The 26,944-nt window shown below is 43.9% G+C and overlaps 2 protein-coding genes across 6 annotated transcripts; one reads left to right on the forward strand and one right to left on the reverse strand.

Moving 5' to 3' along the window:
- The first annotated feature begins 1,448 nt into the window (after positions 1-1,448).
- Positions 1,449-15,053, forward strand: acvr1l (activin A receptor, type 1 like). The gene is made up of 10 exons (XM_076294445.1): positions 1,449-1,571; positions 3,885-3,964; positions 5,087-5,332; positions 6,792-7,003; positions 7,690-7,789; positions 8,874-9,020; positions 10,236-10,511; positions 10,783-10,980; positions 12,080-12,210; positions 12,396-15,053. Exons 2-10 carry the CDS (start codon positions 3,898-3,900, stop codon positions 12,528-12,530), a joined length of 1,512 nt encoding a protein of 503 aa, XP_076150560.1. The 5' UTR covers positions 1,449-1,571; positions 3,885-3,897; the 3' UTR covers positions 12,531-15,053.
- d2hgdh (D-2-hydroxyglutarate dehydrogenase) lies at positions 15,034-22,295 on the reverse strand. Of its 5 annotated transcripts, none has more exons than XR_012988613.1 (11): positions 22,020-22,295; positions 21,427-21,765; positions 21,174-21,231; positions 20,359-20,498; positions 18,469-18,662; positions 17,963-18,131; positions 17,507-17,650; positions 17,133-17,275; positions 16,742-16,907; positions 15,543-15,888; positions 15,034-15,368 (listed from the first exon to the last, which is right to left on the reverse strand). XR_012988613.1 is itself a non-coding variant. In XM_076294441.1 (11 exons), the coding sequence occupies exons 2-10, from the start codon at positions 21,761-21,763 to the stop codon at positions 15,620-15,622; spliced, it is 1,620 nt and encodes a 539-aa protein (XP_076150556.1). In that variant the 5' UTR covers positions 21,764-21,765; positions 22,020-22,295; the 3' UTR covers positions 15,034-15,368; positions 15,609-15,619. The 5 variants fall into 5 exon arrangements, 4 of the variants coding, with proteins under 4 accessions (XP_076150556.1, XP_076150555.1, XP_076150558.1 ...); XM_076294441.1 differs by having other exon boundaries at positions 15,609-15,888; XM_076294440.1 differs by having other exon boundaries at positions 15,034-15,888.
- Positions 22,296-26,944: the final 4,649 nt, after the last annotated feature.

Genomic DNA, 26,944 nt, shown 5'->3' on the forward strand with positions numbered 1-26,944 from the left:
CCTAATAAATGTGCAGTGAGCAGAATTTAAGCATGGTTGCATGTGACATTTCTTACAGATCAAAATAACATAAGCCTAACAGCTGTTTTGAGTATTAGCCTATTGAATAACTTTATGATAGAGAAGACAAATTATGTTGTGGAATAATGCATCACTGGTCTCTGGTAGCCTATAAGTGACATCACGCTCTATCTGCCTCTAGTTGTCTGTAGCTGATCATGCTTTCATGTGTGGTGTTCTGAAACGTTGGGCAGCCGTGCCCTACTGGTTAGCGCTTCGGACTTGTTACCGGAGGATTGCCGGTTCGAACCCCCACCAGTAGGCACGGCTGAAGTGCCCTTGAGCAAGGCACCTAACCCCTCACTGCTCCCCGTGCGCCGCCGTTGTTGCAGGCAGCTCACTGCGCCGTGATTAGTGTGTGTTCACTGTGTGCTGAGTGTGTTTCACGGATTGGGATAAATGCAGAGACCAAATTTCCCTCACGGGATCAAAAGAGTATACTTAATACGTCCTTTCACTCGTTTAAATTAGGGACTTTGCAGTCGGAATTGTTGTTTGTTAACAAGACATGTAAAAGTCCTAACAACCAAGCCTTTCAGAGCAAACAAATTCCCTTCCAAACGTTTTAAGTCAACAACCCACTACCACTCTTTAAGAGTGTGAATTGATAGGGCAATGTGACTCTCATGTGCATGCAGGCCTAGGCCTACAACATGCATGGTCTGTGGATGCAAGAGAAGAATAATTGAGGAATGTGATAAGTTCGATTTTAAAACTACTTGAATAGGCTATTATAGTATGAGGATGGTGATGATGATGGTGATTGTACAACAAAAACAACAACAATAATAATATCAGGCTAATAATAATAATAATAATAATAATATATTAGCCTATTTGTACTAGAATCTTGTTGTTGTTGTCGTTATTATTACTAACATCATCATTGTTGTTGTTCATTCTCATAGCATTTCGATTAGTCAAGTCAAGTCAAGTTTATCATTTTTGCGCATTTCAAAGCTACACAGGTCATTCAATGTGCTTTAAATAAACAAAAGCAAACAGTAATAACAAATAAAAGCATAGAAGGGCAATCTAGTCAAAGAATAGGCTAGAGGTAAATAGCCTAGGCCTATCATAATAAAAAAGAAAAGAAAAGAAAACCAAACGTAAAATCATTTAAAAATAAAGAATAGGCTACTTGACAAAATAATCTCATTCGGCTCAATTCTTTTTCGTAAAATTTAAAGGCGACAAGTCCATGTAAGTAGGCTATTACTCACTGTTTTCTTATGAGTGTTTATCTTTTTTTACAGTGATTTAGTCAAAGATTCTATCAACCGTCTCTGATTTAGTTTAGGAGGACTCCATATACCCCATAATGCATTCCTCCTTAAAATTGTTTATAATGACGTCACGTCTAGAACTAGGCTCCAAGCAAAGTATCTGTGGGAGGTGGTCGGATCATAGCTTTCATCCGAACGTAGCTGGTGCTAAACTCCAACTTTATGGAGGGGTTTGAACCGAAAAAGTAGTGTTCACCAAGAAATGTATCGCTGTTTTTGACACAGGTAAGATGCATACTCGTTTTCAACGTTGCTGTAGAAGTAGCCTTCTCACGTCTTCTGTTAGCGGTAGTAGTGTAAAAGCTAACGATGGTAAGCTAACATTAGCTCATAACAAACGTTGGTTGCTGTAGTGAGCTAATGTTAGATAGGCTAGATAGCAACCAGTTATTCTAGGGGTAAACTAATGCTAGCTGTCTGTGGAGGACACAAATAGATAACATTGCTCAATCATACATTAAACCAGTTTTCCAAAAGATTTATTCTTAGGTGGATTACATCTACAGAATACGCCTATGTATTTGTATTATCTCTTTAACGTTAAGGAAGTGAGTGTAGTCAGTGTAGGTTCCTAGCTTCCTAAGTTACATAGAAGGATGCTTCATGCTGAATTAGAAATTAGCTAGCTAGCTAATTAAAGTTAGCTGTATGCTGTTAGTTTATGTTTGTTTGTGGTGGGAAGCAAGTTTTGCCATAGGTAACGAACTATAAGTTTAGCTTTGTTGCTATCATAACATATGTTATAAATAAGATGGGTCTTCGGCTCGTTCTCAGGCTCGTTTAGTTCTTTAGGGCAGCACTGGAAATAGACGCCTTATGCCCTTCCATTTGCACTATCCTTAGCCAGCTAACGTTAGCTAACGTAGCGATAGCGTTAATTTGAGAGTGCAAATAGTGGAATTGTCGTTCGTTGGCTAGCCTGTTTTGGAAACCGAAGTGTTAGGCTGGTGTTGTTACACGCTGGCTGCCTTTTCCTAAATAACTTCTTTGTATGTCTGAGGGAAGTAACATCTGATTTGCCCACATGTATGTAGAGCACCATAACGTCGAGTTCTCGCTGCGATCACTGAGACAAGAAGATTGTCAACATTGTAGCTTCTATGTTTTTTCATATGTGTATTCTATAACACGTTAATAGAACATTATGTAATATGCATAGTCTGCTGGTTTAAATTCGGCCTCATGTCATGTCATAAAACAAAACGGGGAATTAATGTAGCCGCCCACTCGTAATGTGCTTCTAGAGAATTAAGACACCCACGGTCTTACCAGTTAACGTTATCAAAGTGGCACTTGCTTTAGGGTTCATAAAGACGACACCTTTTCGGTTATGACATCTAAGTGGACTCTCTCTTAATCAAATTATGCTCTGTGCATGACTTTGTTTTGTTTTAACTACTGTACACAGAGCGAGCACATCAGAGGTATGGCCTGGAGCTAGCAGGGAGCGACAGCGTAGTATCAGTATTTTGATGTTGCATGGCACAACCGCAAACAAGACATGTCGAGCTTGTGTCCCGGGTAGCATTAGGCACAGAAACGGGAGGCCACATCTATTGTGAAACCATCTGTCATCTTGTGCATGAGTAAAGGCCTTGATCCATTGTAATTGCATGAAATCGATTAGGCGGTCACCTCAAAACATGAATCACATTTTCACACGATACAGATTGCAACACTGTTGGATATTGGACAGGCTCCTGTAGAAATATTCATCTAATCAATCATCGTATGAATGAACTGAATGTGTTTGAGAATTTGCATTCTGTCTATAGCCCTATTTGTAATTGACGGTACTTGGAATTGGAAGAAGCCTATAGGAGGGGGATGGAATTTAAGTCAGTGGGTTGTGTTAGGTTGGTCATTTCCTCTTAATTTCTCAGTCGGATGTGCTGGCATCCAGACGCTCCTAAAGTAGAGCAGTGCCTTCTCTCTTGCAGCTGAGGTGTGTGTCTGTGTCTGTCTGTCTGTCTGTCGCTGAAGAGTATGTTTGCCGTGATGAATTGCGTGCAGACAGACACTAGCAGCATTGAGAGGAGCTTGGCTTTAGACGTCCCTCATCACTCTGTGTGAAAGTAAAAAAAAAAACTGTAAAAGCCCTTTTCTCTTTTTCATTTTTCTGTCTGTCTTCTCGTGATGCACCACGCAGCTCCACAGCTTGCTTTGATGTCATTCAGAGGCAGGCCCAGCTTTTTTGCCCCTGTTGCCACGGAAACACCCCCCCCCCCCTGCACAGCACACATGCTCATCTCTCTCCCCTCCAAAATGAGTGGGGAAGTGTTTGTGATTTCACCAGACTAGAGACAAGGCAGGACTGCAGACACAGAAATGAGGGGGGAATGGCTCTGCAACTCTGAGATTCTCAGTGTAGTTCTGTGTACGTACATGATTGATTTTGGACGCGGCATTGCGATCACTGTAGGTTGTTTGTATGTCAGTGTTTGTGTCTGTGTTTTGTGTATTAGGTTAGCGTGTGGGTGTCTGTGTTTGTAGTCTGTGTTTGTCCTCTAACTGTAGTGTTTATTTTCTTATTACCAGTGTGGTGAACCAAATGGGTCATTGCAGTGCCCACGTCCTTCTGTTCATGCTGCTGAAGATCGTGCAGACATCAGCCGAAGGTAAAGAGAGCCCAGAGCTCCACTGAGCATTAATTCAATTCCCCCCTCTCTCTCTCTCTCTCTCTCTCTCTCTCTCTCTCTCTCTCTCTCTTGTGCTCTCTCTTTCTGTCCTGTTTCCTTCACCCTCTCTTTCTCACACACATGCACACACACTCACTCATTCCCCTGTCTCCCTTACCCTCCCTCATTCACTCACTCACTCATTCACTCTTTCCCTCCTGGCCCATCTCTCTCTCTCTCTCTCTCACGCTCTCTCTCTCTCTCTCTCTCCCCATCTTCTTATCCCTCCCTCCCTCTGTCCCTTATTTCCCCATCTTCTTGACTCCACACACACACACAACCACCACCACTACCAGATGCCTCTGCTACGAGCAGGCAGGCAGCCATAATTCTCCAAATCAATCATTATTGCATGATCCTTATCACCGGCGATCATCTGCTCTTTCCACAAATGTCATTGTCCCCTGGGCCCTTTGAAGGTGTGTGTGTGTGTGTGTGTGTGTGTGTGTGTGTGTGTGTGTGTGTGTGTGTGTGTGTGTGTGTGTGTGTGTGTGTGTGTGTGTGTGTGTGTGTGTGTGTGTGTGTGTGTGTGTGTGTGTGTGTGTGTGTGTGTGTGTGTGTGTGTGTGTGTGTGTGTGTGTGTGTGTGTGTGTGTGTGTGTGTGTGTGTGTGTGTGTGTGTGTGTTGGAGCCGGCAAAGGCCTGGATATCTCCCTCATGCTCCCCTGTTCCAGTTTAAACAGGGTCCTATGTCTCCTAGGAAATGATGTCTTAATCGATATCTGCTGTTTATCCAAATTACTGCTGGTGTTTGTCTGTGGGGGACCTATTGGGACTGGAATAATATTAAGAGCCCAGGTCCACATGTTGAACAGCAGGGAGCAGTGCACTGGCATGGCTGAATAAGCCATCTCACTCGGCCCTAACTGCTCTCCTAATTGAGTTGAGTCTGATTTGTGTTTTCCTGTGTATGTTGGGGAGTGTCCAGTTCTGTTTGTGTGTGTGTGTGGCATTGACACATGGTTGGTTGTATGTATGTTCTTGCATGTGAAGATATGAGTGTGTATTTGATTGTATGTGTGTGTTTATATGTATTTATGTTAATGTGTGTGTGTGTCTCCAGATGGTGTCATGGAGTGCGCGTGTGAGGGCAGCAACTGCATGGCAGAGCTGTGCCGCGGAGACCAGTGCTACACGTCCGTGACGCTGGGCGGGCCGGTGCCCACCTTCACCCGCGGCTGCCTGCGAGGCCTTGACAAGCCCCGCATGACCTGCCAGACGGCGGCCAACTATGTGGTGGAGTGCTGTGCCCTGCCCATGTGTAACACCAACACCAGCAGCGAGGCGCTTCTCAGTCAACTCTCCACAGGTAGGGAAGACGCACACGCACGCACACGCACGCACACACGCACACGCACGCACACACACACGCGCACACGCACTGTATTGAAATGTATCGTAGCTCATACATCTACATATAATATCTGATATTATAAGGGAGAGATGCACACCCCTGTTGGATATGGCATGCCAGACATGTTTATGTCAGCCAGTCATATCCTGGAGTAGGGGTGGGCGATATGGACAAAAAATAATATCTCGATATTTTTTGTGATTTTGACGATAACGATAATTAGTCGATATCCTTTAAAAAAATGTTTTGTTAAAGTCTGAGTTACTTTACCGCTAATTATTTATGAATAGCATCATTACAATAATAACCAATAACCTAACCTGTGACTTTTTAACCAAATCAACCAATGCATTGTCACTCTATGACACATTTCCAATTCTGCCCCCACTTCTAGCCAGCTACATTAGAGAAGATGAATAGGCCTAACAGTTTCCCAAGAGAAAGTCTGAGGCTGAAGTTCCTTTTAAACCTTTACATAGGATTCACTGTAAAACTAAGCAGACCAACAGAGTACATATCAGTTATTTCCTTCTGTGTTTTGTTTATGAGCACTAGCCTTCCAAGAGGCTACCATTCCAAGTTACAGAATAGAAACTAATGCGTTAGCTTATGGCTAATGTATATGAGAAATCCCATAGAGATGCTAACGTTAGCATAATCGGTAAACGTAGATATTTACAGCGTACTTCAGTCCATTTACAAAAGAGTTAGGCCTACTTGAGAATAGTTCTTTGTGTACAACTGACTATTAAAATACTCAAAGGCTAATGTTTTCTCTCCATATAATACCGTGTAGGACAAAAACGTGACTGTCTCATCAATGCTACTTGAACAGATACTTGACAAAAGTAGCCGCATAAAATCCCAAGTAGGCTACTCTCGCTGCACAAAATAAACATTAGGCGTGCGTGGGACAATGTTGTGACCCACTAGTGATCACGTGACACTTGCTCTGCTGCAGGCTTCTCCCGCATACACCTCCTGAGAATGTATGAGTCTTCAATGCGTGATTTTGAGTGTTTTTTCCCCGTAAGTAATTTAAATACTCGATAATGTCAAATTGCACATCGTTAAAACAACAATCACGATATTATCGCAGACGATATATATCGCCCACTCCTATCCTGGAGTATTTTGTCCCCTCAAAGGGACAGTTCAAGATTCTGGCAAAAGGTTGTTTGAACTCAAAAGTCAATTGAATTCCACCCTTCCATGCTTGTGTAGCAACATGTTGATTGGCAGGAATTGTGTATGACCCGTATGTCCAAACACCAGTGTTTCTATTTGAGCACACACACAGAACAGACAGCTAGAACACAGCAATGATTCGTTTTCTATATGAACTCCACACCTTTTAAATCACTGCTTTTAGACCATGTTGTTGGGTTGTGTGTCCCTGCCGTGTTTTCCGTAGCCCCTGATGCCGAGCCGGTGCGCTACTGTGTGGAGACGCTGGTGCTGCTGGTGCTGGGCCCGGTGGTGGTGTTGGCGCTGCTCTCGCTGCTGTCGGTGCTGGTGTGCCGCCGGCTGCACCGCGGCCGTCTGGAGAGGCTGCGCGAGTACGACCCCGAGCAGGGCGCCATCGACGGGCTCATCGCCTCCAACGTGGGAGACAGCACGCTGGCGGTACGTACCGCCCGTCGTACCGCACGCTTTGTCGAGCACGCCGACACAAAGCCGGAGAGCACTCGAGCGTGCGTAGGCACCTGCGTTGGTTGCCCTAGGGAGGTTCTGGCCATGGTCATCTTCACACCTGGTCAGATGTTGGATATCCAAGAATGCGTGGTCCTGCTGATGCAAGCACAAGCACAATCATATGTGTCAGCGCCACATGCACGCGTGCAAACACACACACACACACACACACACACACACACACACACACACACACACACACACACACACACACACACACACACACACACACACACACAAACACCAACAATTTTTACCACAGCTGCAACAATCATGACAAACCTTTGCAAGAGCCTAGAGAAAGTGACAACTGCTGTGATGCACTACATCTCCACAGCAATCCTGTGAGCGGTGTTCACTTTGACGTGTTCATCTGTAGGTGCTGCTGGCAAGGTGGCTGTTTCTGTGTGTGTGTCTGTGTGTGACTGACTGGTAGTATGTGTTTCCTTGTATGTGTGTGTGTCTGTGTGTGACTGACTGGTAGTATGTGTTTCCGTGTCTGTGTGTGACTGACTGGTAGTGTGTGTGTCTGTGTGTGACTGACTGGTAGTGTGTGTTTCCGTGTGTGTGTGTGTGTCTGTGTGTGACTGACTGGTAGTATGTGTTTCTGGGCACAGGATCTGCTGGACCACTCGTGCACGTCAGGCAGTGGCTCGGGCCTGCCTTTCCTGGTGCAGAGGACGGTGGCGCGGCAGATCAGCCTGGTGGAGTGTGTGGGTAAGTGCCTGGCCTGCCTCTGAGTCACCAGCCTCAGCATGTACATGTTGTGATGAACCTGCTCTGAGTCAGATTTGATTACTAAGTTTGAAGCTGTAAGCCATCATTTGATTTCCCAGTATTCCAATTCAATGCATTCTTTGTCAAGTTTGGTGAATTGCCTCTCAGTCCTCTATCAGCACCAAGGAAGTGAGGGTTGTGATTTGATTTGCTGTTACGAGTATCAACAGCCTTTTGGTAAAATTGCAGACTGCATGATTGAAATAAATTCTATTTATGATGGCATGTATAACCTGAAGGTGCAATGCTGTCAGGGGAAACAAATATTCAAGGTTATCTCCAGTCAGAATTTTTACAGGAAATTTATGAATTTATGGGTGGTTGTGATTGCCATTCATTTCCTGTCTGTACCACACATTGAAAAGTGGGAGTTCACCGAGAACGGCCTGAGTCTGAGCTCTGAGATTGCCCACAGCAGCATTTTAGTTTAATGAAGTAAAAGCCCTGAGTTTATCACAGCGCTGCCATAAAGAGTAACAGAGGAAAATAGCTAAAATAGTTATGTTTAGCCTTTTTACGGTTTTAACAGGCACCGTTTCAAAGTGGCTCTGTGTTTAATACTTGGTCCTTTTCCTTGCCAGTTCATACCCAGTTTTGTTTCTAGTTTATAGAGGTTAGTAGATTTCTCAGACCAATTACTGGTAGTTAGAAGACAGAATCAGTGGACCTTTGCTCTTTACACAGTAGTCATTTAGACTTAAGTATTCTTTGATTCTTTGACATGATTAACTTGTTATGCCATTGGAATGAATGTAATTACCCCTGGCACAGATGGTGCCCATGAGAATGTTAAACATACTCAGAGCAACTACCAAATCCTGTATGGTTGTGTTTTTCTGTAGCTCTCTGCTGATGTTTTCCCTGTTCTCAGTAGTTTGTCTGATGTTGTTCATACTGTAGCTTATAAGTGAAGGATTAGACTAGTATCTGACTTGAGGGTTATATTCTGTGTCTTGTCCCATGTTGCCTGTGTGTGTTTGTGTGTGTGTTTGACATGTGGTGTGTTTTGACCGTTGTCTCCCAGGTAAAGGGCGCTACGGGGAGGTATGGCGGGGCCAGTGGCAGGGCGAGAATGTGGCGGTAAAGATCTTCTCCTCACGCGATGAGAAGTCCTGGTTCCGCGAGACGGAGATCTACAACACAGTCCTGCTGCGTCACGAGAACATCTTGGGTGAGACTGCACATTTATGTCCACATTATGTGAACATTTCTTCCGTCATACAAACGGCTCCCATGAGGGACTTATCCAACACAGTTCTTTAATAACCTGATTGACCCATTGTTGTGATGAATTTTACCCCTATGTTCAAAAATTGCATTTATCTCAGGGAAAGATGTAGTCTAAAAATCTAGCAATCTAGGGTAGTCTAGTAACTCTCTGTTGGCTTGCGAGCTGGAAAAACCAAACTAGTCACGCCAATCACATCGTGTATAGAGTCGGTGGACGGGCTTAAAGGAATTATCCGGAGTAAAATGCACTTTAGATCGATTTACGGATGATTGGGGGTACATTCGTTGAGTTGACATCAAAATCATGTCATTCGGATGTGTTTTGAGAAAGTTCGATTGTACCGTTTTCAGTCACACAACTCGTAGCCTGGAAGTGAGCAGGGCATTTCAATTTCGCCGCTACAAAACGCTATTTTTATACCTCTTCTACAGTTCCAAACAACTTAACACTTACGTGATAGTGAGTAGAGGGTCCCTAAAGCCAAACCGAAGTATCCCGAGGTCTTTATGTGGTCGAATAGAGAGTCCAGAATGAATTTCATCAAGCCAGTACCTTTCCGGAAATGTTGCCATCTTTGCTATAGGAGTCTTATTGCTGGGTGTGTTGTAACACGTTCTGGAAATTCACAATTTCGTCGCCGTTTAAAAAAAAAAAAAAAAAACAGTCCAGTATTTCTTTCGAAATTGAAATGAAGTTGTATGGACTGGACTATGTTTTTTTTTTTTTTTTTTTAAAAGGCGACGAAATTGTGAATTTCCAGAGCGTGTTACAACACACTCAGCGACTCGAGTTAAGCTTTTTTTGGGCAAAGTTTGATCAACTAGCCAACTAGCTCCGCTGGTGGGAAAACGCACGGAACTCATGAGTTGTAGCGCTATCCTATTGCGTGCAGAGGGAATTTGAAAGACAACCGTTTATCCCGCCCCTTGGATTGAGTGTTCCCAGACCCTACATCTTGATGTGGATCTGGCTGGTCAGGCTAGGAAAGATGAACAGAAGTCTTATAGATCTTGAGATCTTGGTTCCAAGCCCAGTTGGCGTGGCAGAGCTCATGGTCATGCTTGCCCAGGATATCAAACTGTTTTATTAGTACAAGCTGACAGAATCGGTAATAATAATGGAACCACTTGTTACTTTGTTTCTTTGTGGTCTCAGGTTTCATGGCGTCGGACATGACCTCGCGGAACTCCAGCACACAGCTGTGGCTGATCACGCACTACCACGAGCACGGCTCGCTGTACGACTACCTGGGCCGAGTCGCTGTGGAGATGGCCGACGGGCTGAACATGGCGGCATCGGTGGCCAGCGGCCTGGTGCACCTGCACACCGAGATCTTCGGCACCGAGGGGAAGCCGGCTATTGCCCACCGCGACCTCAAGAGCAAGAACATCCTGGTCAGGAAGGACCTACGTTGCTGCATCGCCGACCTGGGTGAGTGGACACCCGTCTGTCTCCTGTCCAGCTCTGACCCTCTCATCTAATGTCACATTTTACATGCATATCAGTAATCAAACTTGAAAAGGGTGTTTTTGCAGTAGAATATAATGAAAATGGTGTATTCACCCACCCATTGCCCAGCAATTGGACAAACGCGCATTTAATATCTGTTTGCATCGAACAATACCTTCACTACAAAAAATACTCTATTCATTTCACTCAACGTTTAATTCCTGTAATCCCTGTTTCCCTCCTGCGTCTCCAGGTCTGGCGGTCACTCACTCTCAGTCAGACAATCAGCTGGACGTGGGCAACAACCCTAAGGTGGGCACAAAGCGCTACATGGCCCCCGAGGTGCTGGACGAGTCCATCCAGACGGACTGCTTCGATGCCTACAAGAGGGTGGACATCTGGGCCTTTGGGCTGGTGCTGTGGGAGATCGCCCGACGCACCATCAGCAACGGTGAGCAACAGGGACTCGACTCAAACTAGCGCTGCAATTGTAGTCTCTTCAAAGTACCGCAGTGTTGATCTTCCCTTTTTGTCTGTGTTTGACATACTGGGCACCCATTTAGTGCTAAGGGTGTACCCAGTGCATGGAGAACTGACCCAACAAGGTCAAGGGTCAGGAGTGCTTTGGTATTGACAAACATAGTTTTGGCAATTATAACTCTGTATAACATCAAAATACATTTGGAACAATGATTTTAAGGTAAAGGAACTACCCTGTGTTGTAGTAAACATGTAGTCTATGATTCTGTTGGGAGGTGGCTGATGTTTGAGCTCAACATATTAACATACTGTGCTCGTAGAATTGGCACAAACAGTGTATGGCTTTGTGTTCAATTGTTGAGTGAAGACTGTATATTGTAACGGTGGCCTCTGACACAAGAAAGTGCCGTGCAGTCATTTGCAGAATTGCTTTAAAGGCTGGACGCCGGGCAGGCCCATTCACCCTTCCTGTTATAAGAATGACACAAAATTAAATCACATAACAGGGATTAATTTTTTTTTTAGTGATAACGAAATGTATTGGACAGTCGAAAGTCGAAAAGTACTTTCCTGACACACACAAACAGTTCAAAAGAGTTAAGTTCATGAAAATAGTGCGTTCACACACTCAAACAGTTAAAAAGATGTTCACAGAATTTAAGTCAGTCAAACAAGAATATGGAAAAGAACAACCCAAGGTTGTTAGTCTCAAATCCAAGAAAGTCCTCATCATCTGACTTCCTCAAAGATATCCATGACCTTTTTGCATTCGTAAGCTTTGGTCTCCTCAGCCGTAGGGTAACATGGTTTCAGATTACAATAGGTGCATAGATTCTTACACTTTTAAGAGATTATCTCTTAAGGGGGATCTGTGTGAATGTGTGAAACAAACAAATGAAGCGTCTTGTAGAATTTCATCAGTTCATCCATTTTCGCCAACTTCAACTTAAAAGATGAGCTCTGTAACAAGAGATTTATGCCCACAGTAGAACCACCCACAACCCATAATTTCCACTGAATTAATCAGCCATGACTATGTGACGGCGTGTCCCGTCATTTTCATCCTGTAGGTATTGTGGAGGAGTACAAGCCTCCCTTCTATGACCTGGTCCCTAATGACCCCAGCTTCGACGACATGCGGAAGGTGGTGTGTGTGGAGCAGCAGAGGCCCTTCATCCCCAACCGTTGGTTCTCTGACCCGGTGAGACTCACACTCACACACACACTTATATTGGCACTATAGATGAAAATGAGACCGCTAATGATGACACAGTGCGATTTGGTGTTTAGAAATTGTAGACAGTAAATGCTAATCTTATATCTGAATTATTTTCCTTTTCCTTTCTACCCCTTCTTCCCCCCTCGCGCCGTCTCTTGATCACTCAGACGCTGTCTGCGCTGGTGAAGCTGATGAAGGAGTGCTGGTATCAGAACCCGTCGGCCCGCCTCACTGCCCTGCGCATCAAAAAGACTCTGGACAAAATCCACAGCACGCTGGAGAAGGGCAAGGCCGACTGCTGAGCCCACGTTGAGTTGAGCGGACCTGAGTGGAGTGGAGCGGAGCAGGAGGGTCGTCGGGGCCCCGCCATCTCACTGCTGTGCCCCCCTTCCCCACCCATCACCAGTGGCAGAACAGACCCCCCCCCCATCCCCCCCCCTCACACTGCGCCACACTGCACACCGGATCACGCCGCATCAACTCAACCACCAGGAGATCCAAGTTACATTTCTCACAGGCTCCCCACAGACGAGCACTGGCGTTTCTGAAACACTGTTGCGCCATGCAGGAGCCCACTGAACACCTAGCCGTGGCTTCACGCCGCCTAGAGCAACTGAGAACTTTTGTGTTGTTGTTGTTGTTGTTTTTGTTTGTCTCTGATTCCTATTCTAATTTCTTTGTGTCGTTGATCTGGAGTTGTTTCGGATGTTTTGTTCCTCCGTCTCCATCCCCAGTTATTCCCCCACGTTGCTCGGCTGCTGAGGTGGAACGGCCTCCACCCTCAGAGGCAGAGTCTAGCGGGAGAGTCTGAGGAGAGTTGTTGCCTTCAGAGACTCGCCAGAGGACACCTGCCCTCACTGGAAAACCATGCTGTGCATTCACACAGATACAAGCCCGCCCCACCACCCAACCCCCCTTAAAAAGGACTTTTAAATGACTCAGCACTTTTTAACTCTACCAAATAACAAGGTCATCACAATCACTGTTGAGCCTAGCCTGTGGTTCTTCACCATGTACAACTTTTTTCCCTCTCCCGTACGACGCCCCCACCCCCCACCCTTACATGCCCCAACACTGACTGATGGAACTGATGAAAGGCCCTGTGTCTTAAAGAGACATGTTGGACTGGTTTAGTGTGGGAACTGACATTGACCCACCACCATTTTGGCTCTAGCTGTGCATTACTTTCACCACTGAGTGCAAAAGAAGCTGACTTGAGCAGAGAGGGCTCTTCACTTTTCTCCTGACGACAATCAAGTGCTGCTCAATCAGACTTTTTGATATTGTATTACTCTTATGACAAATCATATAGTTATTGTATTATTACTAATTAAGTGTCTAGTGGGGCCTTTTGGACAAGTGACAACACTGAACATCACCACCTAGAGAACAACACTCAAAGGAACACGGAACATCACCAGAGAACATCAAAGGAACACTGAGCATAGGAAGAGCATATTATGTATTCTGCTTTTTAAAAAGTGTTATAGTTGCTGAGTGGGATTTATGAGGAAGGAGAATCCCACTGGTAGTATTGCAGGGACATGATGAACAGCTTCTGTTTTGGCTAGTTTTTGTTGTTGTGCAAATAGGTCTTTAAAAGATGATTAATTCTAGTGCAGGAGTAGGAAAACCACTACAACCTTTGAACTGTGAATGCAAAGTTACCCGAGTAGCAATGCCTAGGGAAATACTAGCAAGATCTATGTTAAGCAAGAAGAAGAAGAAAAAACACATTTGCCCTGAGGCACATAACTTTTTAAACAATGCATGTGTTTGCATTTTTTTTATTTTTTTTTTAAATATGAAACACACCGGTAAAATACTGACACACATGCATAGTTTCAAGATGGTTTTATATAGGAATTGGCCTGATCCAGTGAGCCCCTGAACATGTCCAAATGAGAGTTGTTCGATCATGCAGTGTGCCCGATCGAAATGTGTAGTGCGAGTTACCATGTCGTACGTGGCTGTGAAAAAATCGTGCAGCGGCTGCCGACTTAAGGGAGTAAGAGAGCGAGTTGAGCCCTGCCCAGCCCAGCCCAGCCCAGCCCAGGATGGCCCCTCTCTTAACCCTGTCTCTTCGCTATGGACCTTTCGGCTGTAGAACAAGGCCACTGGGCCTATCTTTAGCCACACCACTCCACAGGAGGTCTACAGCTAGCCCATTAGTGACCAGCCATGATCACACCAATAATCAGCTCGGATAGATCAGCTCCTGGCATGAGGGTGTGTGGCTTTAACCTCACAATCATCACCACCACTCATGGAGTCACCCATGGTCCCCATCTGTGATGGAGACTGACTACTGGGCTAATGTCTGGCTAATGGACATGTGGACAGTGGGCCTGGATGTCCAAGTCACAGATTAGGAAACGGCTAAGGCTCTGGTGCCGCCTGCTGGTGTCACAGGAATAGTGAATAGACGGACTAGTGCTTCAGAACGCTTTAAAACAATATTCATTTGAAAGGGATGTCATTCTGTCAGAGATTTAGAATGTACAGGTTTTTTTTTTTAAACTAATAGTTTACTAAGCCACATGTAAACATTTATATACATGGTTTAAAACTGGAGTGTTTGTCAAAACAAATGTTCTATCGTGTTTTAACGCCATAACATTTTCCACCCACCAGTAACTAAAGTAATGATTTTTATTACCCAAATGGATTTCAACACACCACATAAATAACCGAACTTGCTGGACAGAAAAAAAAAACACATTTGCAAGATATCATATGAGGTATCTGATGCTGGGTTATGTGAAACACAAACTGTATGTTGCCTTTCTACAAAACAAACAATAAATATGTAGGACACTTAACAAGTCCCCAACTGTTCTTTATTTTTTTCAAATGTTGCGTCTTCTGACTGGAGACAGCAAAGGTGAGCAATAGTCAATAGAATGCCTACAGTGTGAAGACACTACTGGGTCTACAGTCCTGCACACATGGCCTGACATGATAAACAACTGTTGCGCAGCGGCAGTGTCCCATACCACAATCGGGCTCAGTGCCCATAGAGGCCCAGGTTCAAGTCCGGCCTGAGGTCATTTCCCGAACCCACTCAACCATCTCTCTCCTCATTTCCTGTCTGTTTCCTCCATCTCTTCACTGTCCTGTCCAAAGGCCTGAAAACATAACTTTAAAAGAAAAAAACACTTAACATCTCATTTTGTGACATAATAATAATGTTCTGGCTATCAATCCCTTCAGCAAAGACCAGCTATTTGTAATATTTTGGGTCTAGAAGGAGTGTCGTCACTTCCTGGACTTCTGGGTCATAGGCCTGTGTCCCTCAGGTGTAATCCATTCACCTGTGGGGCTGTCGTCAGGACAGAAGTTATGGGGTTGACAACGTTGCTCAGGTATTTTCTGGTCACCTGTGGGCTGGTCAGTGGAGGTTGAGGTTGTCGGGGAGAGTCTTGTAAGGGTTGAGGATGCCCCGCGGGTCCAGCATGGCCTTAATGTTCCCCATTAGGGCCACAGCCTCAGGCGGTTTGCTGTAGTAAATATAGTTCCTCTTCTTTAGCCCCAGGCCATGCTCCGCGCTCACACTGCCCCGCACGCCCGATGTCCACTCGTACACGTACGGCTCGATGGCCGCCAGCAGGGCAGGGTCTTTGGTCGGAGAGGTGATGTTCAAGTGTAGGTTGCCATCACCTGGAGGGGGAGAATGCACATAGTGTACGGGTGGAATGAGACAGCAAAACAACAACGGATATACCCAAGAGCAACACCCTCTCCCCTCGGGGGCAAGGGTAAAAATCCTGAAGTGCTGACACTTTTCCAGATTCTCAGAGATGAAAGACTCACAGAATACTAGTAAGTTATTGGCAGGGTCCTTCTGTAAGTCAGTTTACTGCTGTTATCATAAGGTCGAAAAACCTTTTAAAATGACATGGATATCGAGTGAGGGGGTTATAGTCCAGTCATTTTATGAAAAAAGGTTGAACAAATTGCATCCTCTTGTATCCTCAATATGTCCTGAGTAAGGGAAAAAAGCCCCGAAGAATCCCAATAGGGGAAAGTGTAGAAAAAGACCTAAATATACCCTATTCATGCGCCTATTCAGTATTTTTTTCACGCGAATAGGGAAAAAAATTAACCTTCACATATCACCTTGAAAATTACTGAGTTGATTACTTACATCAAGACAAACAAAAAATGTATTACAAGTTTTTTGAAATTGTCTGTTAACATGGGCAAACAGGGCATAATGTAATTATGTATAACTATAGGCAAAGTAAGGTCTGACCCAAAACTAATTGCAACATTTGACAAACAATACTGTATAGGCGCATAAATAGGGTTAATCAGTTAAGTTTTCTTCTGATGCAATTTGTTCAACGTTGACCCCTATTTTGGCCTTAAATTGACTGGACTATTAGCAAAAACTGCCATAAGCATCGTCCATTTCCTGCAGACATTTTTGAGAGTGGGTGCTTCTGGTGGTTGCACAAAAAAAATCTAAAAATCAATCCTTGAAAAAAAAAAAAAAAAAAAAACATCTTACCGACATGTCCGTATCCCACCACATTCTTGGCTCGGTCTCCGAGATGTTCCCTCATGTCAGTGACCAGCTGGTAGATCTTCTCCACGGGAAGCGAGATGTCATACTTGTAGGTAAATCCATCATGGGTAAGAGCCTCGGTCACTCTCTCCCTCAACGACCAGAGAGCCTGAACCCAAAAAAGCCACAGAGGAACCATTGATCTTAATGAACTGATTAGTCCCTATTTAGGTACTGCCTCAGGAAGAGATCTGGCAGATCTGTGTGTCACATGTTACATTCTTTCCAGAATTTTCATTTTCTATTCATCATCTTTAACTACTATATAATATTCAGGACAGCTCAGTTCGCTGTATTGCAGGCTAAGAGGAAGACCATTAGACAGAACATTAACCTTAATTTTGACATCCTCCGTGGCAACCGTTCCATCAGTCACCAGTGATGATGCCATCACCTCCTCCAGGAAATTGTGCAGTTTCTCCTCATCGTGAACTGCGTTGGATCCAGCCGTCTCTATGACGATGTAGAAGGGACACTCTGCAGACAGGAACAGCATATCAAACCAAAGGCTCAGATTAGACTGAGATCCACAATTGATGCCCAGCTTACGGAGTTTGGTGATTAGTTTGGAGGGGATGATGGTGTTGAATGCTGAACTGAAGTAAATGAACAGCATTCTCACATGGTGTTGCTAGCTCCCCTATGTAACTCATGCTAATAGATTCCCCAGGCCCTGGTTTGACTCTTGTTCCCCGTGTGGCGTCTAACCTGTGATGGGGTTGGTGATCTTAAGGTGCTTCTCTAGCAGCCCCATGCAGGACGCGTCTAAAAATTCAAAGGCAGACAAGATCTCTCCCAGCATGCCCCGGCAGCACTGAAATGTCTCCAGCAAGTTCTGGAAACTGGAGCATCCTGCAGGACAAGAAAAGTATTGCATCATGAATCAGTATGACTTGAGAAACACCCATACAAAACACTATTCAGCAACATCGATAGGATTTTTAGGTGAAACTACAATATTTTACTAATCCACAATTACACATCTGATGGGAAAGGCTGGCTTATGTTGACGCATACATGCATATGTGTATGGAGGGAATATGAAGGCATTTCTTCTCTAACTTAATAATGATTGTGTTCAGTTCATGTTATTGTTAATATCTTAATTATTCTGATTAAGACAGCACTGATCTGTGGTCCCTAAAAGTTATCTGTCTAACCTACCCAGGAACGCCACGTTGACAGCCTTAGGTTTGCGGGGACAAAGGATGGAGACAGCTGTGATGACCCCTAGGGTACCTTCGGAACCAATGAACAGCTGCTTGAGGTCGTAGCCTGTGTTGTCTTTCCTTAAAGTGGCCAAGCAGTTTAGGACTCGCCCATCAGCTAGAACCTGAACGTACATGAAAAGAGGACATAGGAGAATGATATGCTATTCTGTGTCTAAATCCAGACATCATCATCAGTATGTGTATGTGTGTATGTTTACACTTGGATGTACATAAAAGATTTGAAACGTGTGCAGTATCTTTACCAGTAATCTAAATAGACACAGCTCAACAGAACATCATGGAATCACAGAGTCCATTGTGTGTTTGTGTGCATGTCAGTGTGTGTGTGTTTGTGTGTGTCTGCGTGCGTGCGTGTGTGTGTGTGTGTTTGTATGCGTGTGTGTGTGAGAGAGCATGTGCTATGTCTATTGTGCCGTTCCAGGACTCTGATTTACATACCACCTCCAGCCCTAGCACTGTCCCTCGCAGGGACCCATAGCGCAGCAGGCGCAGCCCCCCAGCATTGGTGGCCACGTTGCCCCCAATGTGGCAGCTGCCCTTTGCGCCCAGGTCCAGGGGCATGATAAAGTCACGCTCCTCCAGGTACTGAGAGAGGGTCTCCAGCACGCAGCCCGCCTGGCATGTCAGGATACCTGCAGCACAGACACCACACAGCAGTCATTGGCATCTGATGACCCAAACTTTACACATCCAGACACAGAGTCAGAATCTTATAACAGGGCTCCAGACTAACTTTTTGCACTGGTTGCACTGGTGCGCCTAACTTTTTTTCTTAGGTGCACCAGCACAAAAGTTAGGTGCACCCAAATTTTCAACCACATCGCATTTAACACCGCAGCAGGTTCACTTTTTTCCCTTCATTACTGTCCTATATAGGTTGTCCTATGACTTATGATTTACAATTCTACAAGAAAAGTAACTTAATGAAGTGCTGGTGCTTAAAGTGCTTCACTGAGCTGAAATTTAAACTTAAAACATCTCAAGATGTATTAAATAAAAATAACAGTGAGTAAATTAACAGTGCACGTCTTTTAAGGGCTTCAAACTGCACATCTCATGGCTCAATGTTTTACATACTATCCTTCATGATCTTTAGGCCTTGGCTAAACCAGCTCGCCATGCTAGCATCTTCCATAGAAATGTATTTGAGCACAATTTAAAGAGATGTTCCAAGTAGCCTGGGGGATTTTTATGTGATTTTGCAATGATGATTGCAATAATCATTTGACAGCGCCACAATGCAATTTACTTTTTAATTTTAGTATTTTTAAATTTTCAATAAGAACATGGTTAATGCAGTAACGAAATGGTAGGCCTATTATTATAGGCTATTGCAATGACTTGCCATGCTCGATCTAAATGTGTCCATTCAATTCACCGTACACAATGACCACTGTATACATGCAGGGAATATTCGGGCTTTGTAGCAGCGATGTTCGGTTTGCTCCAAATACCGGATTAAATTGATTGATGCCATCAGAATGAGTTTACACAACTCGCGCGCAAAACGAATATTGCTGTTGAAAACCGGGTTACTCCCTGCATGTAACTGCGGTCAATGACACACTCCTTTTCGGCGATATCTGTATCTCTGTCGTTCGCGAAGGCCTTGTATGCATTGTTCACAATTTTAAGACGTATTTTCATCTGCAATGACTCCTATAAATTTGGCGCAAGTGGCATTCCTGTACGTCGGCTTTACGTTCAAACTATTTTTCTGGTGAATAATTATTTCGGACTGAACTTGGTGAAGGGAAGTTTCACTAGGCCTATCGTAGGCAACGATAAACTTGATCATCATCTCGGGCTCGTCTGATCGGTTTGCTGCTGCCAGCCGCTGAAAGGCAATGGGGAGAGGGGACATTTATCTCGGCCTATGTGACCACACTGTATGCAACTACATCCACTCTGTTTATCTGACGGGTCTCTGACCTCCCTCTCTCTCTCTGCAGCACACACATTTTCAAATTTACACACAGGCACTGCCACCGCAAATCAGAGGGGAGGTCCCGCCCGTCACTATCTGTGATTTGTTTAAACCACGATATTGGCCAAATATGTGTCTGTTATTGAAGCAAAGGTAGAGTTTCAATGCGGACACTTTTTCCTCTCTCGAATAGCTGGTCGCACCGGTGCGACCTCCGATTTTTTTTAGTCGCACTTCTGAAAAATTAGGTCGCATATGCGACCAAATTGGTCGCACTCTGGAGCCCTGTTATAGGATAATATACTGTAGTTCCAGTCTCTCACAGGACCCATAGTAAGGGTTTGTACAGGAATCCTAGCTAGTTAGCCTACTCACAAAGGGTCAAGGTCTCCCCCACTGACCTGACACGCTGTCGAAGGTCAGCACCTGGTTCATGAGGGACGTGGAAAGGACGATCTCATCAAACACCGGCACACTGCCCCCCACCAGCCCTGTGTTCCCGCCCTGTGGACACACCGCCAGGTTCCTCTCATTGCAGTACCTGGACACAGCAGCAGCAGCTATACACCAGTTACAAACCATTACTTCCATCGCAACAGCCTATTAAGGGATGGATCATTCTGCCGAAGAGGAGGGGAAAGGGATACACAATACACATGGTACACAACCAGCAGCAGCGGTTATGAAATGACCACTGCCAGCAGGTGAATCAGAAATGGCTATGCAACAGACCTGAGCCACATCTCAGCCTTAACTGCTAGCCAGGAAGGTTCAAGGTCAAGGGACTGGAGGGTGGACTTATGACACCATGCCAACACTCCTAACTCAGTTACTTATTAAAAGTAGAACCACAAACACTCAAGAAGTAGCTGCCAGGTAAATATGATGTATACTGGCTAGATGTAAACAGGATGTTTGGGGGAGGGGGAGATTGGGAGATTCCAGAGCACCATAGAATCTGGGTCACCTCAAGTCCTGATTCATCAGCTGTCATTAAGATGTGGTCCAAAGAATAGGTCTTGCATTTTGCATATTCAGTATAGACCCTTTCAACAATAAAAACAAAAACAATGATTGAACGTTCTATTTGGGCCCCAATCTACTTCCTCTGCATTAAGATAACATTATGGAATGTTAAAAAGGAAGTCTTGTGGGGCCAACTATGATGCTGATAATGGAACTCTCTTGAAAGGGTCCATTGGTATTGGGCACATACTTGAGAATTTGGGACACCTCTTCTGTGGTTCTGGGTCTCAGGAGTACTTCACTATTACCTAGAGAGTAAAGAAAACAGGAAATAACTAAACTAGATTGTAGATTAGATTGTAGCCTCTCACAACCTTCCCATATCTAGTGAAAAAAGAATTCAGCTGTACATACTCTGTCTCCTATAGTTTCATTATAAGACTACAGTGTCTTTAGGTACACTGACTCAGGGCCGACACTAGCCTACACTCATGTCAACTCACCGCGCACTGACTTGAGCCAGTCCACATTGCACGACTCCAGCATGTCAGGGTCTGTGATGGCCCGGCCAGGGAGCAGCTGTCGGAAGAAGGCCAGGTCGTCCTCGGTGATGCGGGAGAATGGGAGCCGCGGAGGCGCAGCGCTGGGGGGAGAGCTCTCGGTTCCTCCGCCTACAGTATGGATGCATCGGTGCTTTCCATATAGTGTCTGACAGCCGAAGAAAACTTGCTCTCCTTTCACACTTTCCATAGCTCTGGTTGAAAACACTGGGTACTGTGAGACGAACTGGAGAGTAGACCTTAAGCGAAGTCTGCTGAACCGATGTAAAAGGGTAGCCATTGCTGAAAAAGTGTAAATTGAACATTTGATAAACGATGGAGACAATTTCATTTTTAACACTATGAATGGAGGCGGCGGCCCCAGCCGTTTCTAGTAACTTTTTAAGGACTTGAACAAAAAAACGCGTCTTAAATTCCACGATTAACATAGGCGTACTTATTCGGGTTTGTCAGACGTAACACAAACTCAAACTCCTTCATCCAGGGAGTTGTGCAATAAACTGACACAATTTTAACATGTGCAATGTTCCGCTCACCTTGAAACTGTTGGACTGCGCTCTCATAGATTCACCAATTACACGTTAACGTTCACAATTCTTTCCAGTCTCTCCCAGTCGGCTTGTGCATTAGCTGACTGGCTAAGTGGGTACGGTTGTTTCCTTCTTCTTCATACGCATTTAACGTTACATTACTCGATCTTATGTAACAAAAGCAGCTACTCACTAGTTCACCTTCAACTTAAATTTAAAACTTGAAGTCCACTTAACGGACAGTCTTGCAAATGCATAACAGTGCCATATTTACTGCTGCTTCTTCCCTTCAGATAATATGTACTTGTCTGCCATCTACTGGATCGGAATGCAAGGATATGATACAAAGCAGAATGTGGCAATCTCAAAGGGATTTTGGGCAACCCAACACAATCTGCAGGTGTAGCCTAAATCGGTTAACCTGATATAGCCTATCCATTCTCTAGATACATATTAAACACTGTATTTAATTTTTCTTTTACAATGACAGCAATGCAGTGGCAGACACCTATAGCTGCAATAATCTGTAACGCTGCAAAAGCCTTCTTTTGGCCTCCTCGCCCAACTCAGTTGAATTGGGTTGCAAGCGTGTCGGTGATAAGGTGACGCATAATCCTCCTAACAGCGTCCCCAGCATTCATCCCACCAAGTTTTGCCAGGTGTGCTGTCTACAGATAAGAGCAGAAATGTACAGATGAATATAGATTTTATACAGTTAAGAACAAAATTATTCATACCCCTGGTAAATATTAATTTAATGTTGATTTGACCAATATGTTTGTTCTGACTGAAAATGAAACTACCACATGTCAAAAGGTTGCTAGACAATGTGGTAGAAACATGGAATCAGAAATAGAAGCATTTTCATCTTTTTTTTAAGATATGTATGAAAAGTGGGGTGTCCAAAATGATGTATACCTTTTTTAGATAATGACTGGAGAGCCTTGTTTGGCTGTATGTTTTGGATCATTGTGTGGTTTAATGGCCCGCCTATTGGGACAGGTCTCTCGGCAGACTGCCTGATCTTTTCCTTCAAAAATCTTAATGTAGCCCCTTGTTTTAGTGTTACCATTTACTTTGAGAAGGTCACCAGGTCCTATTGTCTGGAGAAAAAAAACACCCCAAGCTAATACATTTCTATAGCTATTCTGCACTGTGGATATGGTGTTTTGGTGGTTGACATTTTCAGCTCATCCCAAATGGACCACTTGGTCATCATGGATGCTGATCATGGATCACTCTTCTCCAAACATGCACAACTCTTAACCTTTTAGGTTAACAGGTACACACTGCACGGTTCTTACATTCTAGGCCTTCTGAAACTTTCATCTTCAGAAGTGAGGGAGTCTTTCTTGGTGGCCCTCACCAGTTTCTTTCTGGCCGCTTCATAAGAATCTGTATTTGAGGTAAACATTTGTTAAACAAGGAACCATATTGCAGCATGTATAGAAATGAAATGCAGTTGCATTATGATGATCTCTCTCTGTTTGTTTACAGGAGGGTCTCACCATACTTCTTCAGTACCCTGACAAAGTACCCCCCCCCCCCCCCCCCCATCCCATGTCTCATCAGGATCCTCCTGATTCTGGACAGCCACCTTAGCCCTAATTTTGTATTGTGGCCAGAATGACACATTTAGTCGACACTCAGCCAGCTTGTGGGCACCACTTCAACCTCATTTTTTTCCGTAAACAGTACAATTGCGAACATGATCTGTAAACTGAAATGATGAACAGATGAACTTATCTTGAATTAATGAACTAACTTATTTATTTATTTATTATGTATGGTTCAGCCGGTATATTGCAAAGCCATGTTTGACAGGCATTGCAACCATTTTGGCATCAATGTTTTTCTCTGACAAATCCACCACCTCTGCAGACAGTCCTTGAGCAAAAGCAATATTCAGATTGAGGGAGTCAACTGGGGATGTGAAAAACGACTGTCCATTCAAAAATGTCCATCCCAAAAACTGTGTGCAGCCATCAGCATTGAACATTTTTTCAATTCTTAATATACTGTGCCCACTTAAAACTATGTTGTTAGGCTTATGGACTGATAAGGAGAATTTGGGACAGGTGTAGTGAGAGGGTGGACTGACATTGACTGACTGACTGTGACACTGCTGTTTAGTTTTTGTTCAGTGATGCGTTTTACAATTTGGTTTGGCTGTCTGATCTTTCTTTTCAGTTGATGTAGAAAGTTTTCGAATGGAAAGGCAGAAATTCTCTGCAAGGGGCCACATTTTCTGACATCGTCTGCCAGACAGTTTATCCAACCACCCACATTAAAAGACAGTAAAGCATGGTGGTGCACAATTCATGTTATGGGGATGTTTCTCTGTGGTGTTGGACCTATTTATTCTCTTATATTTGAAGAGGTCATGTTGTCTTATGCTGAAGAGGAAATGCCTTTGAAATGGGTGTTTCAACAAGACAATGACCCAAAACACACCAGTAAACGAGCAAAGTCTTGGTTTCAGACTAACAAGATTGATGTTATGGAGTAGCCAGCCCAATCCCCAGACCCAAAAACTTGTGGGGTGACATCAAAAATGCTGTTTCTGACGCAAAACCTAGAAATGCAGAGGAATTGTGGAATGTATCAATTGTCCTGGGCTGGAATACCTGTTCACAGGTGCCAGTAGTTGGCCGACTCCATGCAACACAGACGTGAAGCAATTCTCAGAAATAATGGTAATGCAACTAGATATTAGTGCAGAATTCAGTAGTAAAGCAAAATCTTGAGATATTTTTCAATTTATACAGTAAATATTTGAGTTTGTAAAGAAAAATGCAAACACTACTATTTTTTTGAACAGCCTAACATTCCTTTTTCTTCATTTTCTGTAAAGGTATAACACAAACTTGACCAATTTTGGTCATGTTTTGATTTGAATTGAATGTGTACATTATGCAGTGTTCCCAATGCATTGATATTATGGAATTACAGTTTTTCACAGTCGCTTTGGTCCTTTTCGAATGGACCACCCTGCTGAGTCCTCGTGTGACTGGCACCCCAGTCGCGCGTGCGATGGTGGTCACTGACCATACCTGCGCTGGTGCCGACTACCCCTCACCATGCCTTAGTTATGCTGCTATAGCATAGTGCTGTCATGGACTTTTCATGTGTCACGCCGTACAACCCCCCCCTCTCCTATCTCCCCTTCTCTCTCTCTCAACTCTCCCTCTCTTGCCTTTTCTCACTATGATATACTGTAACAATATATAGTACCACTAATTGATTATTGACATTAACCATTTTGATTTTCATTAATACTAACCCACTCTACATCTCTCTTTTTTTTCCCTTACTGTACCTCACTTGCGAGGTATATCATCACCAGTCATCAACCATCCATGTGTTGGCCCTCCTCTCACCCATCTCACCTTAAGTCCCATCCTCGACTGCCCTATTACTGTCCCCCTATCTGGATTCCTGGCCCGTACAGCCTAGCGACCCATCACCTGCCTATGACAATTCTGCCCGGATTCCTGGCCTGTCTGCCGACCCACCACATGCCCCATGACAACTCCCTTCCCCTGGACAAATCCAATGCTGGACTATTTGAACTTTCTGTCACTAAATCAGGATTAATGAATTATCAAACCAGATACGTAATCACCCCACCTCTTGTAACTTTCTGCTCAAGTGCTTTTTAACACCATGTCTTATTCTCTACACCTGACTATCATATGCATTTGTCATGTATACAGACCTTACTGTCCTGTATTGACCCTAGGCAGATGGGTCAGGCCCTTGAGTCGTGGATCTGCTCGAGGTTTCTTCCTATATGTATCTCCAATTCTAGGGAGTTTTTCCTTGCCCCTGTTACCCATGGGCCTCTCTCTTTCTTTTCTTCCTTTCTTTCCTTTTTCTCTGACTGCCTACATTCTGTAAAGCGCCATGATACATGTATAATGTTTTGGCGCTCTATAAGCACAATAAATTGAAATTGAAATGGAAATTTTCGCAGATCAGAATGAAAATTCTCATAACTATTAGTTCAACCTCCACAACATTTAGTCATTTGTGCACATCATAGTAGCAATTTCTCCTGCTTTTGAACATGTACTGTATCAGTTACTTTGTCATGTCAGTCAAAATAAACTGTATTTATGGATGCTGAATAGTCGTTCCCAATAAAACGAATAGTCTTCATTTCATTGCTTGAGTCATTACATACAAAATTTGTGAACTAGTTATCAAATTCTGTCACAATGCTGTAGAATTGCAAAGAGCATATACAGTAAAACTGTGAAATGTACATATTCAGTGTCTTGTACTCACTTACTCCCCTAACTACAGCAATTTTTAACTTTACTGTAGTTTTCAAATGGCTGTACAAGTACTGTATAGTGCTGTCTTGAGCATTTTCGGGTAGTGTCACCGAGTTCTGACCTTTTTTTGCATGGGAAAACACTGAGAGCATAAACTGTCGTAATGAAAACATGACAAAGCCATTTGACTATCTTGTTCATAAACAATGATGTCAAGACTTCTCATTTTGATGACACTGGCAGTTTCATTGACATAAATACTTGCTTTTGAGGAATGGACTATCCATTTTTAGCAAGTGACGTGCTTTTGCAGGTTATCCACTAGGTTTTGCAGTTTGCACTAATTGTTTTGAGAAATGTACTAACTGCTGTGCAAATGTTAATAGTGATGTGAGAAAAGCACCAAAGCGACTGAGAAAAACTGTAACAGCTATTCTAAGGATTTTGAGCTTTATTATTTTTTTTAAAACACACTGCTATATTCTGCACACAACTGTACCTCTGTTGTGCTAGACTACCCTCTTTGAGAGACGTCCTTTTACTGTACTGTCCTCCCTGTGTGTATAGAATACAATTTCACCAACAGCCTAACTCCTTCAAGAAAACCTGCGAGTCAGGTTTTAGCCTCAAAGCTCCGGTTTTAACGAATAA

This window comes from Alosa pseudoharengus, unplaced genomic scaffold (genome assembly GCF_046254945.1).
Source record: "Alosa pseudoharengus isolate Yale_2024_CS ecotype anadromous, Long Island Sound unplaced genomic scaffold, YU_APseudo_1.1 YU_APseudo_1.1_scf_2, whole genome shotgun sequence".
In the NCBI taxonomy this organism is placed as follows: Eukaryota; Metazoa; Chordata; class Actinopteri; order Clupeiformes; family Clupeidae; genus Alosa; species Alosa pseudoharengus.